This window comes from Myxine glutinosa, chromosome 8 (genome assembly GCF_964187855.1).
Source record: "Myxine glutinosa chromosome 8, kmMyxGlut1.1, whole genome shotgun sequence".
NCBI classification, from domain to species: Eukaryota; Metazoa; Chordata; class Myxini; order Myxiniformes; family Myxinidae; genus Myxine; species Myxine glutinosa.
In genome coordinates, this window is record NC_136268.1 from 92,643,019 (window position 1) to 92,670,958 (window position 27,940).

General features: G+C 45.4%; 2 protein-coding genes across 2 annotated transcripts in view; one reads left to right on the forward strand and one right to left on the reverse strand.

Moving 5' to 3' along the window:
• Positions 1 to 27,938, reverse strand: part of PSMD13 (proteasome 26S subunit, non-ATPase 13) — a 41,706-nt gene extending 13,768 nt beyond the window's left edge. Inside the window, exons 1-8 of the mRNA XM_068124840.2 lie at positions 27,418 to 27,938; positions 27,167 to 27,245; positions 26,965 to 26,999; positions 26,821 to 26,876; positions 24,800 to 24,843; positions 13,710 to 13,796; positions 3,845 to 4,016; positions 2,324 to 2,403 (exon numbers count right to left, since the gene is read on the reverse strand). Coding sequence (XP_067980941.1) covers positions 2,324 to 2,403; positions 3,845 to 4,016; positions 13,710 to 13,796; positions 24,800 to 24,843; positions 26,821 to 26,876; positions 26,965 to 26,999; positions 27,167 to 27,245; positions 27,418 to 27,515 — 651 coding nt within the window. The 5' untranslated portion in view covers positions 27,516 to 27,938. The remainder of the gene's footprint in view (positions 1 to 2,323; positions 2,404 to 3,844; positions 4,017 to 13,709; positions 13,797 to 24,799; positions 24,844 to 26,820; positions 26,877 to 26,964; positions 27,000 to 27,166; positions 27,246 to 27,417) is intronic.
• SHOC1 (shortage in chiasmata 1) overlaps positions 13,200 to 27,940 on the forward strand; it is an 86,167-nt gene continuing 71,426 nt past the window's right edge. The window contains exon 1 of the mRNA XM_078783534.1: positions 13,200 to 13,513. Within this exon, the coding sequence (XP_078639660.1) occupies positions 13,472 to 13,513 (42 nt within the window). The 5' untranslated portion in view covers positions 13,200 to 13,471. The remainder of the gene's footprint in view (positions 13,514 to 27,940) is intronic.

Below are 27,940 nucleotides of genomic sequence, written 5' to 3' on the forward strand. Positions count from 1 at the left end.
ACAGAGGTTTATACATACGTGCACCAAGTTCAATTTAAATCGTTTCAGCTATTCTCAAATATCACATTTTTGCCCGATATGACCTCTAACCTTTGGTGCTAAAATCAAATCGGTTCATATTTGCATCATAATATATACTTGTACCAAGTTTGGTCCAAATCCCATCACTGGTTCACAAGTTAGCTCAGTAACAGAATTTTTACTGAATGGGACCTCTGACCTTTGACCTCATAATGTAATCAGTTCATCTTTACAGCATTATACATACTTACACTAAGTTTGACTTAGTCCCTTCAGCTGTTCTTAAGTTATTACCCTGCGATCGCAAAGCGAAAAGCGAAGTTTAGCGATCGGTTGCACGCGTACATGTGCCGTGTCTACATTATTAAAATTCATTTTCTCAGCAACCGTTGGTTCGATTGACACAAAATTTTCACCATAGGAGCACCTCCACCTGTATAATGTTTTGTTCATCATTATGATGCTATAGGTCACGTGGTACGGATGCAGTTTTGGAAAAACGTTGCACCTCTATCTCTGAAACCGCTCCATGGAAAAATATGAAACGTGCCTCATTGTAAAGAACTCCGCATTGTGAATAAGTGTTGTTAATGATGATGCCACTGGTGCCTTAATTATGACGTCAGAATTCGACAGGGATAATGCTAGGTCTGATCAGTTTTAAATTTCTTGAGCATGATCTACACAATTATATTAGAGCATATAAATTTATGATGTCATCGCTCACGCGATCTGGCAGCCATATTGGATAAAAGAAAAAAAAAACCTTCAAAAAATAAGACTTTGCTTGCACCAAGTTTTCATTTTTTTGTTTGTTTTGTATACAAGATCGAGGCTCGTGTAAGAGCTAACATTAATCACAAAAAAAACCGGCACACAAAACATATAATAAAGGGAGCGGAGACAAGACAAGATGGTGGGAGACAAGATGAGGAGAAAGAGGGAAGCACACAAGTACAGTAGAGAACAGGGATATCGGGAGATGGCTTGGGGGAAGAAGGCATGGGAAGGGGGGGGGGGGGGGTGGGAGAGGTATAAAACACATGGACACTGCCAGGACTTCCAGGAAAAAAAAAGTTGGTATTTCAAAAAAGTGAACCTCGGGTGAATTAACGGGGGTAGAAAAGATCAAGGTTTTGGATGGGGGAAGATAAGAGATGTTGGTGAACAGCTGTTTTAAAGACCTGGAGGGGGGAGTGGGATTGAAGAGAGTGCAGGAGTTTGTTCCAGAGGCGGGAGGAAAGAGGAATGAAAGAGTGAAGGTGAACAGAGAGTCTTGATTTTGGCAATTTCACCAGAAGAGAGTTGCTGGCAGATCTTGTGCGACCTGTAGGAGTACTTGGGGGAAAGAGCACAGATAGAGCTGGGGGAGCTCGGCCAGATAGGTGTCGGTAGAAGACAGAAAGACCACCTACCTGCCTGCAAGTTGACTGCTCAGGGTAAATATTCTTTGAATCCAATCTAGTTATTACTATCACGATTTTTATTGATATTACTCTTTTGTAATGGGACGCTATTATGCCATTATCATTGGATGGTATTGACAGATTCATTTGTGGTTGTAATATCTTTGACTTCCGGTAGGTGTGGTTCACAAAAGGCTATCTATACACCTTAGGTGTTTGTCGAAGGCGGAAAAACTCCCTCAGAGAGGGATGCGGGGGAATGAAGTCGGTTGAGGTTGGATAAGTAACAACTGAATGATGGATGAGTAACGTGATCTGACAGACAGCCAGACATCAAATTGCATACTTTAGTATGATTAAAAGAACATGTTTACGCTCAAGCAAATCAACTACCTGAGGCCTTATTAAAAAGATCTCTACCTCAGTGTGTTGCAAAATGCAGCTTGGAGGTGCGTGACTATCATTACGACAATTTAAAAAAAAAGTCACAAAAAATGGAATACCATCCATTTGATGAGAAAGCCTTGCATCCAGAATTGCATGGGATGTTTAAATGCACAAGAAATAATGTGCAAGAAATAAAAAATAAACAAATTCACCATTAAAAAAACAACAACTGCATTGCTCCTGAAAAGCATTTTTTAAAACTGCGTTTTAAAACATGTTTCGACAACGGCCTGGTGTTGGCTTAACGGTTAATGTGGCTGGCTTATGATCTTAGGGTCTTCAGTTTGTGGCCCTGTCATGCCGTTGAAATAAAACCAGGTGGGTTGACCAATCAGCAAAATGAGTACCACCTTAGTGCATCAGTGGCACAAGTGCAGTTCCAGAAATTATGCAAACAGCAGCCACAAGCTGCATACGAAACAACAATAATGGAAGGAACAAAAACTCACCAGCTCCCCAAAATTATAGACTCCCTCTCCAAGGAGGGCAGCTAGTCCCAAAGTGAAAGCTTTTTCCTGCTGCTCTTGCACTGCAATTGGACAGGACAGAATTATTGGTATTTGTATACAACGGCATGCCTCATCAATGATAACTCAATATGTGACAATAGACCATCGATAATCTCCAAACAAGCCGTTTGAGTGTGCAGGGACCACCCAAATAAAATGCACAAATCACCTCAAATCTAACCTTCTTTAATGGACACGTTTATCCCACCTTTCTTGTGGGATCGGCCGGGGGAAGCTTGGCATGTGTTTTCACGAACCGGCTGGCCAGGCCTGACGTTCAACTAGTTAGGGCAGGAAATTGTAATTTGGCCATGGTGTCGGTGATAGCTTGCCTATTCTTTGCAAAGGACACCATCGGATGTTTAACATCCACCAACGAATGCTGGCAGATGGGATGCCCAGTTTAACGTCCATCCAAGGGACGACGCACACATCGATGAATCACTGCCAGTAAAACACCGGGCTAACAGTTTATAGCCGAGTCAGGATTCAAACCCAGGCGAGACAGCTTAGAGGCGAGTGTGCGTACATCAAGGCCATCCTGTCACCCTCATGGCATCTGTTAACATAAATGTCACAATATATTGAAAATATTTGAATTGGTCGTTACATCAAAACAACTCTGAGAAAGTGCTCCTGAAGCCCTTGCTTCGCAAATAAGGGAGTAAGAAAAGCTCCATTCATACAGTTTAGAAATAACTTTGGAACTAAAGAAAAACTCTATTACAAAGCAAAATCCCAGCACAAGGAAAGAAAACTTCCAAAAGCATGATGCAACTTAAAATAATGCTTTATTGGGTAGGGTCAAACCCCACGAAAAGGTTGGCATGTGATGGCATCAATTTACTCCTCCTCCTCCTCCTCCTCCTCCTCCTCCTCCTCCTCCTCCTCCTCCTCCTCCTCCTCTCCTCCCCCCTCCCCCCCCCCCTCCCACACCACGCCCGATTTGGGACAGTTGTACACAGGGTTAAATCAACAAGAACGATCTGCAGCTGCCCAAAAACACCTCAACTAATCTCTCCTAGAGGTTTAAATGGCAGCAGCTTGTCAATCTCACGGAATGATGCTGATGATCGAGTAAATCTGTCCGTTGAGTGAATGTGCTGTGCAATCATTTACTGCATTCAAGACATCTTCAGCTAGAACTTGTGAGCTATAGTTTAAGAAATTTAATTCTCGTTTCAAGATCAGCAAGACTCCAAAGCAAATTTTAAAAACACCCACAACAATAATTTCCCATATTAAAAATAACAGAACCATTGTAGATGCTCTCCATGGCTGCGATGTTTTTATGACGATCAGTTTAATTAGCATCGGGGAAGAGGAGGATGTGGGTGGTGTTAAAAGAGGGATCACATTAAATTAGATTTAGACATTAAATGACATTTAAAAAATTTAGACATTAGAAAATTAGACATTAAATTAGATCACATTAGATTAAAAGAAAAAACCACGGAATACCAGAGAGCTCCTGGAGGTCAATACAGCCGAGGAAGCGAAGTGCATCTTTGTAGTATGCTGCATGGTCACCGATAAGCTGGTAGTAGCGGCTAGAGAGATCGTAAAAGCGACTGTGTACACTGGTCACACCCACAAGGTTGTCCAAAAGTTCACCTACTTCCTCAATCATTCTCTGGAAGCCGGAAAAACAAAACAATTAGGATATGAAACAACCAGTATACATACTCAGGGTAATTAAACAAATACATAAAACGGCAATTAAAACTACAACCAACAGCAACAATCAACATGAACAACAAATCTTAACAGTGACTTTCATGCAAATGTGTCACAGGGCACCGAGGAGTAATAAAGAAAAACAAAATGGGTAAAAAGCAAGACGTCATAAAAATAAAAGGAAAATAGTTTTCACAAAAGGTATTTCATAAAGCACCTGCGCGATTCAAACGAAACAAGCTAAAATGAAACTCAAACACGACAGCAGTTTAAATGGGACACGTAAATGTTGACTTCCAGAAACTACCAACGAAGCTCATTGAAGATTTGTATTTTATTTTAAATATGATCAATGGGAATCCCAGCTGTGCGATGGCCACAACTTCAATGCCACTGCGTGGAGTGCAGTGGTGGGAGTGCAGTGGTGGAAGGAAGGGTAGCATATAGTGTGGAGTGCAGTGGTGGAAGGAAGGGTAGAGTATAGTGTGGAGTGCAGTGGTGGAAGGAATGGTAGCGTGCAGTGTGGAGTGCAGTGGTGGAAGGAAGGGTAGAGTACTGTGGAGTGCAGTGGTGGAAGGAAGGGTAGAGTAGTGTGGAGTGCAGTGGTGGAAGGAATGGTAGAGTATAGTGTTGAGTTCAGTAGTGGAAGGTAGGGTGGAGTATAGTGTGGAGTGCAGTGGTGGAAGGTAGGGTAGAGTATAGTGTGGAGTGCAGTGGTGGAAGGAAGGGGAGAGTATAGTGTGGAGTGCAGTGGTGGAAAGTAGGGTAGAGTATAGTGTGGAGTGCAGTGGTGGAAGGTAGGGTAGAGTATAGTGCAAGTGAAGTGTGAAGTGTTGGAGGATGGAGTGGTGATGGAGGTAGTTGGTTATATATGTCGGCAAAAGAAGTTGTTGTTTTTTTTTTGTTTTGTATACTGAATCGAGGCTCGTGAAAGAGCTGGCATTTACTTCACAAACAAATCAACCAGACAAACAAAATATATAAAAAGAGGGAGCGGAAGACAAGAGAAGGGGAAGCACACAAACACTTGAGAGCACACAACATTTAAGAGCAGGGAGATGTGTGGGAGGGAGAGGGCTTGGGGGGAGGAGGCGTGGGAAGGGGGAGGGGGGTGGGAGAAATATAAAACACAAGGACACCAAGGACTTCCAGGACAGAAGTTGGTATTTCAAAAAAGTGGAATTGGGGTGAAATTAGCGGGGATAGAAAAGATCAAGGTTTTGGATGGGGGAAGATAAGAGATGGTGGTGAACAGCTGTTTTAAAGACCTGGAGGGTGGAGTGGGATTGAAGAGAGTGAGGGAGTTTGTTCCAGAGGCGGGAGAAACTGAGGAATGAAGGTGAGCAGAGAGTCTTGATTTTGGCAGTTTAACCATAAGAGGGTTGCTAGTGGGGCAGATATGTAACAAAAATTGCACGAGATGTTCACATCCGGCAGAAAGTTTGAAATTTTGCATACAGGGGTATTTTGACATGCTGAGTTCAAAAATTGGCGGATCCAAGAGGTCTGACCAATGGTATGGCCGCCATCTTGAATTCCAATATGGCTGCCAAGACGAAATGTTGAAAATCCCGGGTTCTTTGCAAAAGCAATACCAATTCAATGGATCCCTAGTTGACAAATCATATAACAAGTCAAAGAGCTCATTTCAAAGTATATTTCGTACCAGTTGGCAGCCGTAACATGCTGCAAGCTTTTTTCCATCCGTTTTACTTCTCCTACTGCTCATCTCGGAAGCATTGTCCAGAGCAGAAACATAGTTCTGTGCATGGTTGATTAGCAGCAGCACATTTGCAATTTCCAGCACACCGTTTTTTACACTTGCACTTGATCAGCTCTCGGCACCCTTTTGACGCCTCTGGCATTACTGTCCAAAATGGATGCCAGACATCATCTGCATTTTTAGCCCATCCCCAATCTGCAGGTGAAGGCAGCTCTGGGTTAGCAATTTGGGACTGTCCCCAGATGTGACCGGCCTGAAAGACTGCCCTCTTCACATGTTGACGCAGTGCCTCTTTTGTCCGTGGAATATTTTCCGATTGCCGATTTCCCTGAGCAAACAGCTGCTTGCGTGCTTCGTTCACTTTCTTCAGAGGGGAAGTTTTACTGTACAGAACAACGAAGAACCTCTCTATGTTGTCCATGTCATCATCTGTTACTTCCGCTGGTGCATGTGAGAGATGATTGAAGACCTCCCCCAAGTTTGGCATGGAATTCCATATGCTCCACACAGTCTTTTTGCCAATCCCACATATGGCAGAAACAGTATCGCATCCGGAAACAGTATGCAGGAATAGAAGCCCCCATGAGCGTTCAGGGCCAATGTGAGTCGCAATAGTGTGAGCAGCAATGTGCCTGAAATAGTTTCCATGTCCAAATGCCAACCACATTGCACAACCGTTCATAATGCTTGCCATTGCGATAGCCAACACAACCACATCCGTGTCTGTGTCTGTTGCATGAATGACGATACTTCTGTACCCCTGCTGATATGCATGCCAAGCATGTAGCATCATTCGTGAATCAGCCTCTTCATGCGTACATGGTTGAATTTGAGAAACATCAGAAGGGGGCTTTGATTTAACCTCTTCTTCTAAGGTTGTAAGAAGTGTTTTCCCCTCTGGAATAGGCATCGTTTGCAGGGAATCAGCAAGGAAACTGAATAATGTCTTTTTGTTGGAATCTACACGAAGGAAGCTGCTCCAGTTTCGTGGCACGGATGTCTGTTCAGTCACATGGAGTGGTATGCCAGTGCCACGACCAAGCCTGGTGCCTTGTTTGAGACTGTCCGTTCTGTAGGTGTCCCACACCACATCAACACGCATCACAGTCCCCTCATTTAGCTTTCGGGCAATGTACGGAAGGACCTGTTTCTGTGCATAGTCACCAAATGTCCTGATCACACTGTTGCACTTCTTTGGCTCCAAATGATGGACGAAGGCAGCCCCATCGAAAATACGAACTTCTCCTTTGGGCGCATCACGAGGACGTTGTGCTAAAGCTTCCAAACAGGGCAAAAGATCAGCCTTGCCGGTTGGTGGCCGCATTGTATTGATACCTTCAGCCAATGCAGGTGGCCACCCATGACACTCATATTCATAAAATGTGTTAAGATCACCATCTCTAGTTTGGCAAGAAATGTACATTCGTGAGAAGAGCTCCACATTACTTTTCATACGTGTAATCTTCGCCTCAGACTTTCCAGGTGTTTTCTTGGGCTTCGATTTCAACAGTGGCAGATTGTTCTTTGAAATGCTATCATAGAAATTGTCAGAAGGATCCTTGATTCGCTGCCCCACAAATCCGTCAAATTGTGTTTTGCCAGTGTCCTCCATGGATCGCACTGCGGCTATCACTTCATCAGGCATGATGACCTTTGTGTCAAGCACATACAAGTCATTACTGTCTTCCGCAAACGGGTTTCCAAGTTTTTCAAAGGAACTGATTGCATTATTGAGATCTGATGCAAAGGATTTCTGGACACTAGGCAATTGTTCGTGGTGGCGGACATCAGTTTGCCTCTGTCTTTGAAACTGGTCCTCAAACTCATTCAAGATTCTGGCTATTTCTGCACCAGCTACCATCCACCGGCGAAGAGCCCCTTCATTCTCAGTAATTCCAATGACTCCACCATCACCTTTCAAATAAGCGTTCTGCTGTTCGTGTATCTGATCGTGTGCTATAGCAGAGAACTTGTGTGATGACTTCTGAGTGACAAAGTTCCCCTTGACAAATTCACGATGGATATCCATGGAATCGTTTGAAAGTTCCTGAAGGTCTGTTACATGCACTGTCAACCATCTGGCGTAATGGTAATGGTCCATGGCAAACATCCACGGAATGATCGCCGTGAGAGTCTCCACATAGAGCGTGTAGTTGGCTTCCCGTTGTGATCTTATGAATGCCAAGAGAAGACACTCCAACTGCAGGACTTTATTCCAGTAGCAAAACTGGGGGTACTTTGTAGCCATCTTCTTGCTCCAAAGATCAAATGATTGTAAATCTTCAGTTTCACATGTTTTCCGGTAGTCATCGTATGCCTTTCGCTGCAGAGCGTACAACGCCGCTACTGTGACTTGGTGTGCCCATTGTGACCTCGATATTTGCGAACCTTTGTGAAGACTATCTGCTCTTCCCTCTGTTGTTACACCAGCACTGGTCATTACACTTGCCCAGCCACTCCCCTCCAGGAAGCTGCCGATCGCTTTCAACAAGGCCATCTCTACATGAAGTCCTCCCATCATCACAACAAACTTGTCTTCACCATATATACCTGGCCAAGTCCATTGAATCTTCTTTGCAATTGCATAGAGTGGTTGATCAACGGTCAGAACTGGAACTTGTCCGGGGTTTACTAGTTCTGTCGCCTGCTTGATTAAATTCATTCCATGCTTCACCATTGCCAATGTGTGAGCACTCTCGCAGAACAGAGGTAGCAGTCCTGTAATTGCAGGAGGCCGAGGAACTTCAACCTGCAGATTTGCCATGTATGCTGACCAGGAGATATTATCTTCACTCTCAAGACCTTCCTTCTCCTGCAGACTTTGTACAAACGAAAGCCACTGACTTTCTTTGTCCTGTATTCCGGAGGACACACTTGGAGTGGATGGACCTTTTGGTTTTCTTGGAATGGGATTATTAGTTGGAAATGTTTCAGGAGGCACATCACTGTAAGATGCAGGAAGGGCGGCTATGGTTTTGGAGCGCTGTTTGTTCTCATTCTCAGTGACATTCTCATGATTTCGAATGCTGCCACTTTTGTCATGTGAAACATGTTGTGTCAGTGATAACGCGGTTCCATGAAATGAACTTTGTGCTGATGCTGATGATGGGTTGTGATCTATGTTGTCTAGGTTGCCTGTTGTGAATATTCCACTTCGCAATTTTGTTGGACACACAACGCCGTCATGTTTGTATATTTCTATGACTGTTGGCCTCATCTGTGGATACCTCCAGTATGCGATCATAGGAAACACACAAACCATGTTGAAAAAGAACGTCAACGAGATCCCGTTTCCTTGTTTTGCTACGAATGAGAAGACCCAGGTAAAGTGGCAGTGATGTTTCACGTTTCAAATTGTGACGTACTGCTGTAGTTTCCAACCTTCCTCGTTTCATAGTGTTGAATGTTACAAGTTGAGTTAAGGATTGCACAGAGACGCCTCCCTTGTTGTTTGCGTTTTGTTTTTGTATGTTTGTACCAGCAAGAATCATTTCCATCAACGCTGCCAATGATGGTGGTGAGTTGTTATATGATTCGTTAACTAGGGATCCATTGAATTGGTATTGCTTTTGCAAAATATCTTTGCGCACAATCTGGGCAGCTCTCATGAGAATGACCGCGTCGTTGTCAGAGCTTTGTCTACAAGCATGCAATAAAGCTTCACCAATGTCCTCTTTGAATGACAGTGCCACTTCATGGTTGCTCTTATGTGCCTCAAGTTGCGGAAGGTGTCTGAGAAGCTTGTCCTTAAGGTGAGTTGAATTAATCCTCTTTGAGATATCACCTCCCAGTTGTGCCAGACGTTCTGTATAAAGCTTTGTGAGATCGGCTAACTTGAAAGTGTAACTGTCATCTGTGCACTTCATTTCTTCCAAATAGGCTATCAATTCGGCCAAAGCTACTGATTCTGGTGGCATATTTTCACTTGAACTGGCTTCCTCATTCTTTCTTACAAATGATCTGTATCGAGTGTGGAGAACAGTCATGCACTTCTTGTGATAAACAGCATCTGATGCCGTCATATCACCTACAGACAATCTAGCCAGGAGTTTTGTATCCCTCAATTCTGTTGCCATCAATCGAACATTGGAATCTACATTTTTTGTTGCCGCACTGTGGACTATTTCTTCATTACTGATAATGCTATCACAAAAGAAACATGTGCTAGCAGTACTCTGTTCAACGGATGGAGATTTGAAACTTGTTCTGAGTCTTTTCTTAACAGGCGAGTAAGTTTCTTCACCAAGTTTAAGGTCTGAACTTTGCTTTCTTTCCCTTGATTCAGCCCTGGCCACACGAGAGCTGCTGCACTGCACATAACAGTTTTTGTGCCATTTGGCAGCATGCGCAGCTAGGGTTTCTGCAATACCACAACCATCATCTAGTCGGGAAATGTTTATCCCGCAAGGCAAGGCACCTAAATCATTCAATGCCTTGAGATTTTGAGCAAGATTCTCGTAGACGTCTAGACACGACTGATTGCTGCCCTTACGTGCATCTCTTAGTGGTTCATTTTCAGAACGTTTCTGGCAAAGAGCGCAAATGTTCCAGTCTGTTGGCATTGGAATTGTTGACGATGTTTTCTTTGATTTCGACATTGGATCTGAAAGAGAAAAAACATAAAAAAAATAAATTATTGGAATGTCATGTGAATGTTCAGTTCCGGCAGAAAGTGTTAAATTTCACATACAGGGGTATTTTGGGGCGCTGAATTTCCCAAATTTCTACTGCCTTCGACAAAATTACAAACCCATCAGTAGATTTGAGATGCAACAATTTTCCAGTTATCTATCTATAATTCCAGTAATCTCTGTCTGTCTGTCTGTACGTCTGTACGTTTGTCTGTGACCGCTGTTTCTCGACAACCACGGGTCCGATATACTTTTAACTTGCCAGGTATATTGCTGGGGACCCGAGGATGTGCCTTTTCAAGGTTTCATATTAATCGGACAATTACTTACCGAGCTATGTCCAAAAAACGATTCAAACAATCAGAGAGCAGCGAACGATCGCGTGTGCCGAACGTGGCGGGCACACTCTGCCTCGGATGGCACATTTGAGAGCGTATTCATTTATTTCACGTTTGCAAACTATGTTGGCGTTAAACTATGTTTTACAACTAATAAAAACGAATTTGCGATTCATTCGCTTTCCTGCGCGTTTGTGCACGCGATGGCGATTTCTTTACCAAACTCCGGAAGCCGTTCGCTTTGGACCAAACCATTGCATGTAAATAGAGGGGGGGGATTGTCACCACTCGCAAGCCGTTCGCTTTGGACCAAACCATTTCATGTAAATAGAGGGGGGGGATATAATTTTAGATATATATATAGTACGGGCATGCCCTAGTCATAATAATGCTCAAATGATTTAACATTATGACATTACCGTACACTGTGCTATTAAAGCAATGAAAACATCGATGTTTGTCTTGGCGGCCATATTGGAATTTAAAATGGCGGCCATACCGTTTGTCAGACATTTCAAATTATTGCATTATTGAACTCAGCATGTCAACATACCCTTGTGTACCAAATTTCAGCGCCACAGGTCATTTAGAACCCAAGATAGGGAATTTCAACATTTCGTCTTGGCGGCCATATTGGAATTCAAGATGGCGGCCGGTCCATTGGTTAGATCTCTTGGATCCGCCAATTTTTGAAATCAGCGCCCCAAAATACCCCTGTATGCGAAATTTCACACTTTCTGCCGGAAATGAACATCTTTTTCACATATCTGCCCCACTATGCAGGCAGATCTTGTGCGACCTGTAGGAATATTTGCGGGACAGAGCCCAGAGAGAGCTGGGGGGGGGCAAGGCCAGAGAGGAGTCGGTAGAAGACGGAAAGACCACCAACCTGCCTGCGGTGAGTGAGTGAGAGGCCCTTGGAGTTAGCTTCATCGCGGGAGATTCCAATGATTCTGAATGCTTTGGTTTCAACAGCGTGAAGACGAGCTAGGTGTGTTTGTTCAGTTCAGACGGTTTGTTCAGTTTCATGTTGTGCAATTAAATTCTCATTCCTCGTTAAACTTTATCCTGAGAACTTGCACACACCATGTTTAATCCATTCCTTCACCACTAATCCTGGATACTTTCCATGGAGATTTATATACAGAATGGCAATATATAGACATACAGTAACTCCTCTCTTTAAGCGACTTTATTATATGCTATTCCACTGTCTATTATACAAAGACGCTTCTTCTACCAGAAGCTCGTTATATGTGGGAAAAACAATTTATATCATGTGGTCAGGTGATGTGTGACGTCGTATGCAATAACCACTTACTACTGTTCAAGGTGATTCTTGTTCTAGATAAAGTACTGGGACACCCAAAATACCTGATTAACATCCTCCTCAATGTCAACGACCCCCAAACACCAGCTCATTACAACAGCCTCTATACCAGGGGGTGGGGGGGGGGGGGGGACGATTGCCAGTTCAAGGCTTGTTACCCCCAGAAGGATGATATCCCAGCTGCTAGTCGCCATAGTGGATCGAGCACACCAGACATTTGTGATTGGTGGAGCCCTCACAACATTAATGATGCCGTCGACAACATCACGACTGCACGGGACAAAGTAAACCCACTTTGAATTTTGCATGGAAGGCTCCATAGAAAGAATGTGTTAATAACGTTGAGAGCTTTCCTGGATTTTCAAACACAGGGGGAGATGCTGTGCGACTTTTAGGTGCAGTTGGAGGGGATGGCTTTGCAGACTGTGGAAGCAGATGTGTTGGAACTCCTTGGTTCACATAATATGGAGATAAGTGTTGATAATCTCAAGGAAATGAATGATCAACAAGAAAAACACAGAGGCACTTCGGTAGGTTAAGGACTTAACATAGAGTAAATTGGGGCACTTTTTTTTTTCTTTTTTTTTTTGCTCTCTCACCAACTGTCACAAGCTGCACTTGACATAGACCCCAGTCTGGAAAGAAGCCTGCAGTTTCTAGTAGTATTAATAGTAGCAGCGGCAGCAACAGCAGCATAGGTTTCTCAGTTTCAAATCCCATATCGTGTACTGCGATTTGTCCATCGTCTACTCAGGTTTTATGCATTACACAGCCAAAAACATCACGTTGCTCTCCTGTTTTACATTAATCTAAGACCAACTAGAGCTTGTACATAAATCACATGGACACAGACATAAGTAACATCACTGTACTTTCCCAGAACTTTTTTTTCTTTTTATACAAAGTCAAGGCTCGTGGAAGAGCTGGGGCACAGAAGAGATCAACATGGAACAGAACAAAAATAAGCGGAAAGAGAAGGGGGGGAACCAACAGCAGAGCCGAGGGACTAAATAGATGGAGACGGACAAATAAGGGATGCGAGTAAGAATGAGGGGTAGGGGAAGATGCGGGGGGTGGACAAGATGGATACAGAAACAAACTCTCAGGAAGGAAAAACAGAAATAAGAGTTCAGGTTTGCCAAGGAAGGAGTTTGTACAACACAGGATGCGATTGGCTTTGGAAGGCAAGTTTGAAATGTGGTTTGCCTAAGAAAGAACATGGCTGACAGTGAGACCCAGGAGTTTGAATGACTGAACTTCCTCAAGAGGATTGTTAAGAAAGTAGACAGTAGATGGGGGTGGGGGTTGCCAGAGGGTCCTTTCAGAGACAATTAATGTGAGATTTGTCAGGATTGAACGACATGTTCCAAGTGTTTGACCATCTTGGAGATGAGAAGACAATGGACAGACAGACAAAGGTGGTTTTACAAGGTACGTGTGATTTGAATCTGGATTTTCGGATCGAAACGTTCATCGGCACCTGTATACTCAGCTTTTTCTTCTCTTCATCGTTTTTGAAAGCACCAAAATGAAAAGTGTAAAATGACAAATCGATCGAGTAATCCAATATTGTTTATGACCTATTGTAATGCAAACTTTCTTTCAATAATGGTGCATATCGATTCACCTTTGTATCCAGTAGCTCCCCCTGCTCCATCTTGATCCCTGCAATGGAGGTTCGACAGAGAACCACTGCCTCATCACTTCCTTTTACCTGCAATGGGAGATGTCACAAATGTTAGAACATTCACGTTTGCCTCAGAGGCACATTATAACGATTTCACATAAATATCTTAAAGTAAAATGAGGAAATAAACTGTGGCCCAGTGCAAAAGTAGTACGCTCCATGTTACAGCCACTTGTCAGGAGATGGAGATTATGCCCTGGACCGTAGACCATCTCATTAAGACCAATAGACTTAAGGGGATTTTGGTGACACAATCACAATTTATATATTTTTTAAATAAGATAAAATAAATAAAATAAATAAAATAAAACTCCATCTGTCCACAAACGTCAGTTTATGATCGAGGTACAACTTCATTTAAATACGTTACATTTTCAACACCAATAAGAAAACAAACCTGGTGGTCTTTCCGTCTTCTACCGACTCCTCTCCGGCCTTGCCCCCCCCCCCCCCCCAGCTCTCTCTGGGCTCTGTCACCCAAATATTCCTACAGGTCGCATAAGATCTGCCTGCAACCCTCTTATGGTTAAACTGCCAAAATCAAGACTCTCTGCTCACCTTCACTCCTTCATTCCTCTTTTCTCCCGCCTCTGGAACAAACTCCCTCACTCTCTTCAATCCCACTCCTCCCTCTAGGTCTTTAAAACAGCTGTTCACCACCATCTCTTATCTTCCCCCATCCAAAACCTTGATCTTTTCTACCCCCGCTAATTTCACCCCAAATCCACTTTTTTTAAATACCAACTTCTGTCCTGGAAGTCCTTGGTGTCCTTGTGTTTTATACTTCTCCCACCCCCACCCCCTTTCCCACGCCTCCTCCCCCCAAGCCCTCTCCCTCCCACAAATCTCCCGATCAAAATCCACTCTCAAATGTTGTGTTTGTGTGCTTCCCCTTCTCTCCCGATTCTTGTCTTCCGTTCCCTCTTTTTATATATTTTGTTTGTCCGTTTGATTTGTTTGTGAAATAAATGTTAGCTCTTTGACGAGCCTCGATTCTGTATACAAAAAAACAAACAAAAAAAAAACCTGCGTCTTATTTAAACGGTACTTTTTCTCCTAATTCATCACAATCACACGTGCACAGAGAGGACTGATATATTTGTACTCTTTCTGTCTGGCAGTCAAACAAAATTGAAAATCATTCCAAACAGGAAACTCACTATTTTTTTATGATGTCATAAAAGACACAAACAACAGGCACGAAGAACTAACATAATGCGTTTTTTTTTTTAACGTGGTGTAAAAGACTGCGTAAAATAGCGGTAAAACCTGGAATTAATTTATTTATTCGATCTTTACAATCTTTATTTGAATTGAATTGGATTTGAAAATTATAGAACAGAAATTGCTTTTGCTCTTTCAAAACCCTTCTGTTTTGCAGCATTTGGACATTTTAAATAGGGTGGTGTATAAGGGTGGTGTATAAGACAGCTTCAATAGCGCTAAACTTATGGAATTTTTAACGATTTTAACAAAATCATAATTTATTACCTCCACCACCAAAAGTGGATGGAGGTTATGTTTTCACCCGTCTGACCGTTTGTCTGTTTGTGAACAAGATATCTCAAAAAGCTGAGGATGGAATCGGATGAAATTTGGCAGAGAAGTAGCATGTGTGACAAGGACGAAATGATTAGATTTTGGTGAAGATCCAGATTCGGATCCGGCTACTAGAATTTATGCAAGTGATTCTTCACCATTGGGAGATAAGGCCAAAAACGATACATAGCAGGATATCTCAAATAATTGTGGACGGATTTGGATGAAACTTGGTGGAGAGGTTGGGTGTGTGACGAGGAAGAATCGATTCGATTTCCGTGAGGATCCAATTATGGATTTGGATATGAGAATTATTTAATTTTTTAAGTGATTCTTCACCATTGTGTTACGGGGTCCTCCCCCTACCTCTGCTCTGGTCTCGGTAGACCTCTGAACCCCGAGAGGGTCCCCGGCAGAAATATGTGTTATCCTTGGTTGAAACCAAGCAAATAATGAAACCCTCAATGGAACCAGCAAATGAAACAGTCAAATCAATAATACAACCACACCAGGTTAAGAACAAACAATAATATATTAGAAATCACACAAAAAGAGCCATACAACAATGGGGGCAATATCAAGCCCCTTAAGCCCAAACTCACGGCACCTCCCCAATGTCTCTGCACCCCTCCAAGGCGAAGTCCCAATGTTTCTGTGCGCTCCCGTGATCGGGGAGTCAAGGCCCGATCAAAGTCAATTGAGGCGTGTTGTTCAGCACCCAGCAATACAGCGGTAGAAAGGAACCTCACAAAGACACGCTCCGACGTACAACTTTTGCGGTTCAATCCGCGAGCCTCCGTATAATTCTCACGTGCCCCTTTCTGGCACAGCCGTCCCCGGCAAACCACCGGGGAATAATGCCCAGCCGACACAACCAAAACCGGTTCACTGCAGGTTGCTCGCGTGGCGAAGATGGCGGACGGCTTTCACGCGAACCCGGGCGTTGAGGCCAGGATCCTCAGGAACCTCAATGAGGATACCCGACGACACAGGCTCCACGCACTCCGGCGATATCTCTTATCGCCCGAACTTCCTTTCAAGGACGCAAATTTCACTCGCACTGTACGTCGACCGCTCGGACCGGAGCCTCAACAACCACCTCTCTTCACGATCTCCTACCGCCTCTTCTTCCTCGCTCCACCTCTTCCGGTCACAATCCGGATTTCCGGCCACATTTTACCAGGAGCGCTTTTAAATATTTTAACTATAATAATCCTTTCCCTTCAACCACAATCACCAGAATACTTCGAACCAACAACAATAATCATAACAACAATCATTAGGGCCGAATCCGTAACAATTGGGAGATGAGGCTAAACCAACATTTAGCAGGATATCTCAAAAAGTTATGGATGCATTTGGACAAAACTTGTTGGACCGGTTGGGTGTCTGACAAGGAAGAATCGATTCAATTTTGGTGAAGATCCGGATCTGGATCTAGCTAGTTGAATTTTTAAGTGATTCTTCACTATTGAGTGATATGGACAAAAATGATATATAGCAGGATATCTCAAAAAGTTGTGGACGGATTTGGACGAAATTTGGTGGAACGGTTGTGTGTGTTACAAGGACTAATCGATTCGATTTTAGTGAAGATCTGAATATGGATTCAGCTACAAGAATTATTTGATTTTTAAATGATTCTTCACCATTGAGAGATCGGGTGAAAAGTGATAACAACATGATATTGTTATGAATTTGGTAATGCAACATCTAGAGCTAGGTAGATCTGAATAGGTAGGTATTCGGCTGTCGTGACAGGGACTCTACATGTAATAAGTTATTGATGTTCAGGCGGTTGTCGGGGTAAGATGTATGAGTGTGGATCTACCTGGAGATTCGAGTGTTAAATAGTGAGGGATTAAAGGTAACGCCCCTGTGAGTATCACCTAGTAATCAAACCTTTGTCCTTTATGGCACTGCAAACCACATAAACATTAGTTAGGTCCTTAGTGCAACATTAAATAATTCCCTTTCCCTGACATTGACTTCGTAATAAATGGGCACCACCAGGCCAAGAACACCGCCACAATACACCGCCACCGTTTACACCTCCAAGGCCTACAAACCTCGCCTGCGCACCTCAAAGGCCTACCAACCTCGCTGGCACGTGTTACACCAGGACCGCGGGGTCACGGACGGGAGATGTCAGGAGTCGCATGCCGCAGAGGGCGTGACCTGGGCGAGTTGGGAGGCTATGACTGGCTGAGGAGCGCGCCAATGTGACGTCATCGGCCACCAATATAGGCGACGGTCGGACGCCATTTCGGCAGTTCGAGTGGAGTCCAGAGTTGAGAGAGTTGAGTCGCAGAGTTCGTTGTTACAGTTCCGTACCAGAGTTCGTGGCAGTTGGCACAGGACACGGTTCGTTGCACAGTTCGTCGGAGTTGGCACAGGACACGGTTCGTTGAACATTCGTGACCACAGCTCGTTGCAGTTGGCAGTTGGCACTTGGTTTTGGTTGCTTCGTGCAGCCCTGCGGTGGACCGTTGGAGCAAAGGAGCTCGTGGTGTGTGTGGGCCGTTGGACCGACGAGGCCTGGTGGCGCTTGGAGGCGGACGCAGAGGGCCGTGGAACTTGGAGCGAGGTGTGCGATCGGGCCGAAAGGAGCGGTGTTGGACGGCAGCCACAAAGACGACGAAAGACCAGATAAGCCCGAATCCGCGTACATTTTGAACGACGTGACGTGTTCTTTTCGTAATTAATCTCCCTCGTTTTGTGTTTGATATCAGTCGTGTGGGGACGTCCCGATTTAGTTATTAGTATTACCGGCGCGTGTTTTTTTCACTGTTATTACTTTAAAATAATAAATCCTTATATTATTTTCTGTACATATTTGAACGCAGTTTCCTGGGTGTTTCATTTTAATAGATAAGGCTGTGGAGCTCGTTGCGTCTGGCCTCCCGCGCGTTTAACTTTGTGTTGAGCTTGAATCCGCCATTGAGTTTTCGCCTCGGGAGTGTAAAGTCTCGCAATCGGTCATCCGTGTTACCCTACGGTGTTCACCAAGGGTAGTCACGCGACAAGTGGTGTCAGAAGTGGGATTTGAACCCGTCGGACAAATTTTTTTGTCCGCGGCGAGACATCGACACGGTCGGACAAATTTTTTTGTCCGCGGGGAGACATCGACACGGTCGGGCGTACATTGCGCCCGACGTTCGAACGCAAAATTTTTATAGTCGAGGCGGAGAAATTTAATAATCAATCGGGCAAACGGAGCGCGATATCGTGTCTTCGTCAAATTTAAATTGTTTCAGGAATTATTAAAATAAATACGCGCGCGGGAAACAATCTTCCGGAAAGCGGATGTCGGAAATTGATGAGATGGAAGTACGCAGCGAGGCCTCCGTCAGCGTCGGGAGTGAGCCGGAAATAGGGGAATTAGATGCAGAGGTGAGCCTTGGAACCTCCCTCGTCCCGAGCACCAACTTATCCCCCTCCCCCACCGGGGAGTCGGGAGTAGTAGGAACGGCCCCGACAACCGACCAGATGTTGGGTCAATTGCTTCGAAAAATGGAGTCCCAGGGGAAGGAATGTAGGGAAGGAATGAAGGGAATGAGTGATCGATTGGAGGAACAAATTGAAGGGATGGAAAAGAACAGTGAGCGATTGGGAAAGCAGATGGGAGACATGTACGCACAGAGAGAGCGAGCCAGTCGGGAATTGAATGAACAAATGAAGTCACAGGGGAAGGAATGGAGGGAAGGAATGAAGGAAATGAGTGATCGATTGAGTATTAAAATTAATGGGCTGGCAAATAAAATGGGGGCACAGGAGAAGCCAAAGGTGGCAAAAATTGAATCGGAACGGGGGGAAGCTAGATTGGGAACAGGAGAGAGTACGGCCCATGCAGATGTGCACGGGGCTCAGGAGCCGGGAATGGCAAAATTGGGAATTGCACAGGGAATGGCAATTGAAGTAAATGGGGAGACCGCAGGTCCACAGGTGGATGGGGAATGTCCACAGGTGGATGGGGAATGTCCACAGGTGGATGGGGAATGTGTACAGGTAGAGGGGGAATGCCTGCAGGTAAACGTGGAGAGTCCACAGGTGAGCGGGGAAGGAAATTTGGAATGTGAGAGTTGTAATGGGGAATGTTTCCCACATTCTGGCCTGGTTGTTTATCGGGACCGTGTGGATGTCACAACACCCCAACCGGGGGATGAATTTGGAATTGTGCAGCACCAGGGCGGTGGTGCGGAGCAAGAGGGGGTAGAGTTTTTGGGGGTCCGTGCAATGGAGCCGGACCAGGTATTTATTGGGGATATCGATCAAAGCCTGGCGGGGCCAGGAATGATTTGTGGAAATGATGATGATGAGGATGATTTGATCCAGCGGCTGGAGACCTGTGACAGTCCCATGGAGGTAGAGCTTGTTCAGGCCCAAAGGAGTCTGGGGGAAGAGGTGAGTTGGTCCGAGGAGGTGGTTGGAATGACCGAGGGGACGCTCACTGTACACTGCTATTTGGAAACAGAGGCTCCAAAATTGGACAACCAGTTGGGGGAGTGTGTTGGCTCCGGGCTGGATTTGGATCTTGGAGGATCGGGAGATAGAGCTTCTGGAGATTTGGTCCCTGTAGGGAATTTGGATCAACTGCAGGGAGGGGCAGAACAACCGGTGGTAGAGGTTGTTCCCTGCAGCTGCGGGTTGGCAATGGGAATGAAAATTTGTAAAATAAAATGTAAAATAAAATTACAATGGGAACTTGATTTGGAGCAGCCATGGTTGGGATTGGTCCCCGGGCTGCGGGATTTGGACATGGAGAGGTCATGGGTGATGGCCTCGGGCAAAAGTTGCCCCTTTCAAAATTTGGGTATGCCGGCCAGCTGGGGGGCTGTGATGGCGAGATTTGGACGTGGGGTCCAGCCTTGGGTGTCGAGGTACGACCTGGGTCCCACGGGGGGTCTGGTGGAGTGTGGCGTCCCTTGTCCGTCGGGGCGCCGTCCGAGCTGGTGGCTCGGGCCGGCAGGGTCACCGGACCCTGGTGGGGGTTAAGACCTCCAGGGAGGTCCGAGGTGGTTTCTCAAGCCTGGGATGGCAAATATTGAGGACCACTAGGGGGAGGTGTTGTGGGTCGCGCTTTGGTGGTGGCACTGTGGACGGCCAACTTGGGACTGATGTGGTGTACACCCGGGCATGCGACCTGACACCCTCTCCCTGAGACTTTGGGACAACTGGCATGTGATGACCTGCCATGCCGTGTTGGTCGATGGACGCGGGTCAAACCGAATGGACAGGGATGGAGATAGCCTGCCGGACAACCATTGGGGCATCTGTGGAACGTGATGGTGTGAGTGACCTTCCACAGATGCTCCGTTATGATTTATGGACTCTCGGGTTGGGAAGAGAGCCATGGGGATGTGAATCGGGAGATGTGTAACGCGCCGAGCATATGGGCCATGCTCGGCTGGCATGTGTATGGCAAAGCATCCTTCTTTGGTGAGGTGAGTGAAATGTGACAAATGGTTGGCATGGGTAATCTGTGGGTTAGATGGAAATTTAAGGGTGGATTTTGAAATGCCATGGTGGACACTGTACAGTGACGCCATTATTGATCCAGGTGTGTAGACCAAAGTGTTGGAGGCTGTGATGAAATTAATAGGGTAGCAAGACACAGCTTTCAACTGGTTGCGGGGGCAACTGTGCTGATATTTGGGACGCGGGATGATGGGGATGTAGTTGTGTAGCCTGAGGGTCAACGTGGTGCTGTGCGTGTCCGAGGTGTGTGGACCATGTCTTCTGGGTGGGTCTCCTGGTGGAGCATGGCTGTTGACTGGACCTTGGTGTGGTCAAGTGTGGGTGAGCACTGGGGGGCTGCAGTTCTGTAGTCGGACTGGGGGATGATGGGGAGGTGCAGGGGACGTGGCTGTAGGGATGCCACGCACTGCGACCGTGCCCCCCAGGGCCGTGGTTGTGTGTGCGGTAGTGTGTGTTTTGGCAGCAAGTGCTCACCACATTGGCCAGCTGGGGCTGCTGCAGCTGTGTTCCTCGCAGGGGGGGCCGAAGGATGGATGGTGGGTCGCACCCTTATGGACACTCATGGGCCATGTTGGCGTTTTGACTGCTCACCTTGTCCCGGTGACCCTTGCACGGTAGAGGTGCAGAGCTGTCGTGGCCACAGGTAGTTGTGTAGTGATTATCACCGTTGGATGCGGATCCACATACCTGCCAGTGTAGTGGGGACAAAAGAGAAATTTGGAAGTATTTGGTAGGCCCAATGTGAAATTTTGGGATTGTGAAGGGTGGATGACACTCTTGGACCTGACCAACCTGCAACTACCTGCACTTGAGGTGAGTGTTTTGAGGAGTACTGTCCCAGGCTTCAGGATTTGCTTTGGGAAATTGGGGACATGTAATTTGGAGTTGGGAGGCGGGTGAGAGTGATGACATGGCCGGTGAGGGGATGGAATGGGAGCCACAGTGTCTTGTGGGTGGCGTATGTTTTTGTATTGTGGTTAGGTGTTTTGATGTGGTCGTGAGAGTGGAACCTGGAGAGTGAGTGATGATTATTGGAGATAATGAGGGGCGATAAATTGTGCTTTTTGGAAATGTGCTAATGGAAAGGTGTAAGGATTTAATGATTCGAACTGTGAATGGGATTTCACATTGGCAGGCCATGGCAAGCCTTGTAACACCTTTTACACCATCTATGAATTGTACTGAATTGTGCTGAGTTGTGTGGAGAATTGAATGGCAGCGGGGGAGGAAGTGTGTTTTGGGGACCATGGGTGGGGAAGGTGTGTGTGTCCGCAGGTACAGAGCAAGCTCTGAGGAGCGATGCCTGCGGGCCCCCCTCTGCGGCAATTACCCCTGGCAGCCGGTGGTAACTGGAAATTGGAGCTCGTCGGTGGAGGGTCTGGTTGGGCGCCGCGGGGTGAGGAAGTCCCCCGGTGACCCGTGTTGCTGCGCGAAAGCAGGAAGCAAAGGAGCCTGGTGTGTGTGGAGACCCTCACCGGCGAGGTAACGGCGGAAAGGGGCTGTTGGGCTGTCACGGGGCCAAGAGGTAAAGGGGGGGGGGGGGCAATGAATTTGTAAGTCGGTTGACTTGTTTTTGGGACTGCGGGCACCACAGCCTGATGCGCCCCCACCATCTTTTTGTGCGGTACCTCCCCGCTGCCTAGTTGAGGAATGCACACACACGTGAATGACATCAATGCCATGGTCCTGCAGGGGGTGTATTGGGAATAAGTGCTTTGTTGATTTTTGCAATGCCTTGATGACCTATGGAATGAGAATGAGTGGTTAAGGGGTCTGTGTAGCATGAATGTGGGCGAAATCCACCGAGCCGTGTCACTCACCTGTAACATCTGGACAGGGCCCGAGGAAATTTAGGGGGATGCATTGGGGATGGCCCCGCAGGTAAGGTCGAGTCTTGTGGCATCCACCGGGGGACGCGGTCTGTAGACCGGGGTATGTACAAAGGTTAGAGTTTTGAGTTTTGGAAAGATGGTTAAGTTTTGTGGTTAAGTTAGTGTTGTGTGTTGTTGTTTCCTCCCTCCACAGGAACAACGAAGAAGATGTACATACTTGCATGATGGTTAAGGGGTTCAGCATGTTAAGGAAGTGTAGGTAGGTAGTCCGACTCACTTCCCACAGCCCTTCCTGATTTATTTCATAGGTTAATTAAGTGTGTGACAGTAAGTGTTAAGGCTGGAATGGTAGCCCTGCGGTGAACCTTGCAGGAGCTACGGTTCCAGGGGGGGGGCTGTGTTATGAATTTGGTAATGCAACATCTAGAGCTAGGTAGATCTGAATAGGTAGGTATTCGGCTGTCGTGACAGGGACTCTACATGTAATAAGTTATTGATGTTCAGGCGGTTGTCGGGGTAAGATGTATGAGTGTGGATCTACCTGGAGATTCGAGTGTTAAATAGTGAGGGATTAAAGGTAACGCCCCTGTGAGTATCACCTAGTAATCAAACCTTTGTCCTTTATGGCACTGCAAACCACATAAACATTAGTTAGGTCCTTAGTGCAACATTAAATAATTCCCTTTCCCTGACATTGACTTCGTAATAAATGGGCACCACCAGGCCAAGAACACCGCCACAATACACCGCCACCGTTTACACCTCCAAGGCCTACAAACCTCGCCTGCGCACCTCAAAGGCCTACCAACCTCGCTGGCACGTGTTACACCAGGACCGCGGGGTCACGGACGGGAGATGTCAGGAGTCGCATGCCGCAGAGGGCGTGACCTGGGCGAGTTGGGAGGCTATGACTGGCTGAGGAGCGCGCCAATGTGACGTCATCGGCCACCAATATAGGCGACGGTCGGACGCCATTTCGGCAGTTCGAGTGGAGTCCAGAGTTGAGAGAGTTGAGTCGCAGAGTTCGTTGTTACAGTTCCGTACCAGAGTTCGTGGCAGTTGGCACAGGACACGGTTCGTTGCACAGTTCGTCGGAGTTGGCACAGGACACGGTTCGTTGAACATTCGTGACCACAGCTCGTTGCAGTTGGCAGTTGGCACTTGGTTTTGGTTGCTTCGTGCAGCCCTGCGGTGGACCGTTGGAGCAAAGGAGCTCGTGGTGTGTGTGGGCCGTTGGACCGACGAGGCCTGGTGGCGCTTGGAGGCGGACGCAGAGGGCCGTGGAACTTGGAGCGAGGTGTGCGATCAGGCCGAAAGGAGCGGTGTTGGACGGCAGCCACAAAGACGACGAAAGACCAGATAAGCCCGAATCCGCGTACATTTTGAACGACGTGACGTGTTCTTTTCGTAATTAATCTCCCTCGTTTTGTGTTTGATATCAGTCGTGTGGGGACGTCCCGATTTAGTTATTAGTATTACCGGCGCGTGTTTTTTTCACTGTTATTACTTTAAAATAATAAATCCTTATATTATTTTCTGTACATATTTGAACGCAGTTTCCTGGGTGTTTCATTTTAATAGATAAGGCTGTGGAGCTCGTTGCGTCTGGCCTCCCGCGCGTTTAACTTTGTGTTGAGCTTGAATCCGCCATTGAGTTTTCGCCTCGGGAGTGTAAAGTCTCGCAATCGGTCATCCGTGTTACCCTACGGTGTTCACCAAGGGTAGTCACGCGACAATATTTTAAAAAGTTATGGATGAGTTATGAATAAACTTGGTGGATGAGTTGGGTAGGTGACAAGAACAAGCAGATTAGATTTTGGTTCAGGTCTGAATCTAGATCCAGCCTATCAGCGAGATACAAAACGTAAACTGTTCACCAGGCGGAGGTATGCTCTCTACTGAGTGCCGTTTTAGTTTTAATTGAATTACGTACATAGTTGAACACTGTGTTGGGTAATGTGTTCTATGAGCTCTCTAGTTTTACTGCATCTGGTTTATCTTTACATTTAATTCCATCTTTATTTCCCTTTTAATCACGTTCAGTTCCTCATCGTGGTACTTCCTGAAAGGTGCTGGCCAAGAAATCAATTTGTTTTGCATAAAGTACAACGTGACAAATAGAAACAAAAACCCCGTTTTATCATCAGGCATGTTAAAAACATAAAAAGAAAAACTACAAACCTTTTCTTTCGTCTTCTCCAGGAACTGTAACGATTCACTTTTTTCTAACAGAAAAAAACAAGAGGAAACAGCCATGTATTTATATGCACAACCTGTTATTAAACATATTAGTATGCATCAAGTATATGTATATCATCCTGGTGACATCGCTGCACCTCCCTCAACATTTCCTCCTTCAAATTAAGATGATAAATTGAATTATTTGATTTAATGTGGTGTTGATAAAGCACAGGCATGATGGGCCAAATGGCCTCAAGCGTAAAAAGTTCCTCATGCATACATACATGCATACAGCGAGGGCATGGTGAAAGGTAATGCCTCCTGTTGTTTTTCTCCAAAACAGGTAAAATATTCGAAAGAAACAAAGACAGATCATACAAACATCAATCTTTATTCTACCATGGTTTATTCCCTGGTGTTGGCTTAGTGGTTAGGGTGCCGGCTTGGGATCCTAGGATCCTGGCTTCGAATCCCGGTCGATCGCTGAATTAACGCCAGGGGGGGTTGACTCAGCCTGTCATCCTTCCGAGGTCGGCAAATTGAGTACCAGCTTGCTGGGATGAATGATCACGGTGCGTACCCCGATTCAGAATAGGTACACCGTATCCCTGCGCATCGTAAAAGGTGACCAAGGGTTGGCGTCAGAAAGGGCATCTGGCCATAAAAACATTGCCTCAAACAGGGAACCATGATTGTCATGGGCCCGCAAGGCTAACCCCCGCTCTAGCAGGGAAAATGGCCTTAAAAACGATCATTCATTCATTCATTCATACTCACTACTGTCGTGGTTCACACATTTCTACCAATGTTCAAGTAGTTTTGTGACATCACAATAAAAATGTGCATCCTGCTGACTTAACCACCGCTTCTCAGCCGCCTTGACATCATCCTCTGATGAAAAATGTTCTCTACTAAGGTGTTCCTTAAGTTTGGAGAAGAGATGAAAATCTGTCAAAGCAAAGTAAAGGCTGGTGATCCTTTTTGGTGGTACCAGTAATCCATTCACCATCTCTTACTCTCAGGATCGTAATGGTGCACCCAAATCTCATCTCCAGTCAATAGTCATCCCAACTGTCACCTCCGGTCAGTCATCCCAACTGTCACCTCCGGTCAGTCATCCCAACTGTCACCTCCGGTCAGTCATCCCAACTGTCACCTCCGGTCAGTCATCCCAACTGTCACCTCCGGTCAGTCATCCCAACTGTCACCTCCGGTCAGTCATCCCAACTGTCACCTCCCACCTCCAGTGCTTCACTGCATTGACATCATGCTGCCCGCTGCCACCTTGACTAACGTAGCATTGAGACATCCAGTGTCAGAACCACAAAACTTCGCACCCAAATGGTGGGAAGAACTAATGTGTGGACTTGTGCTTCGTTTCATTTGAATATGTCCTCCTCACACAATATGCTTACCTATTTTAGAGAAAAACAATAGGAGGCAATATTTTTCATCACTTATCACACATACACACACACACACATCCCTTCATGTAACTTGCGAATCAAAATGTTTGGAGAAGCTAAAGGTGTATTTTGATATTTAGTTAGTAAACCATTTCCAGGCAATTTGTTTGTTGATCGATTAAATATTCAAACAAGCTGTAGTTTGTAAAACCTAATATCTTAACAAGCAGTTTGACTGAAATTTGGTCTTTCAGCAAATCCTTTTAAAAAAAGAAAACATTTATTGCCACATCTGACGCTATTTAAATGCTCCAATGGTGGCGAGGTGCTCCATATGGAACCGTTTGTTCGATATATGTACCTTTTCAATACCTATAAGGTCCATAATAAAATTTGTATTGGGGGTGGTGTCAAATCCAGTGACAATTGCAAATTAAGTTAGTAGGATGATTTTCAGCAGCTACAAAGCAGTTAAATACAAAGTCATAATAAATAATAATGACATTCCCAAATTCACAAAACGCTTGTTTTTCCCCTCGATTCAGACTTTTATTGTTCCAAGTAAACTTTATAGACCATAAACAGACATAACGCCCCTCACCTCCCCATACTTACCAGGGATTTGTTTGACAATCTGCAGGGCTATCTCCACGAAAGATAGCGGGTTGATTCTGAACACAAGTTCACATACGTCACAAAAAATCCTTCAATGACGTAATATCAAAGTAGAATAAATCGTAAAGGAAAACAGAACCTCACCTGTGCTCAAAATCACAAATGAAATTTTCATACAACTGTAAAAACACAAGAAGTTGTTTTTTTAAAGAGAAAGTCAACATTATGGATACGTCAGTTTAAAAGACAAATACGTAACTTTGAAAAGAGTAGCACAGTCACCATCACCATATGACAACCGAATAATCCCTGGAAAAGAACAATTAGAGGGGGAAGAGAATCTTACGTTTGGGAGGCCATCTCCGCTGGAAAAGCACGAATGCCGGACAAACTTGAGCAATCGAAGAGTCAGTTGATGCCACAGTCTGCATACAGACAAATTTCGTTCGTCACAAACGTTCCCAAAGCGAAAAACACAATCGAGGCCTACGGCCTTGACTGGCGCAAAGATGGGTCATCCGAGCCTGGAATCCCGACAGCCACAAGTTTACCGCGCCCCCCACTCAAGGCCCCATGAGTCAGCGACAGAACACTCACTTCTTATTGTACAATTCTTCGAGTGCTTGCCACTCTTCCGCCAGTTCGGCCGAGCTCTGGCTTTGTTGTTCCTTGAGGAATGCCGAAACGTCCCTCATTTTATCCAACAAATGTAACGCTGTCACTGAAATGTCCTCCCCACTCCAAGTCCAAAGGACCAAGGGCAAGAGCCAAGAGGCCAAGAGCTCAAGCAATAAATGCAAAAAAAAATTGTTGTAAAGATTAATCTATTGCAGCCAATATTATGTCGTTATTTTCATTTATATTGCTAAAATCAAATGAAAATCTATGTTTAAATAGGGACAACATTTAAACTTCAGAATCTTAAGATGGAAAATAATCGAAACCAGCATGGCTGATTTCCTACGGTTATACACCACAAAGCATATCGTACACGGGAGTTAAGCCCGAAGGGACAACCCTCGTTTGCTTTGTCACCGCGTTAAGCCCGAAACGTCAGAACATTGTTTATTAATCTACGACGCATCAACAACCACGTCCGTATTCGTTTTTATCATATACA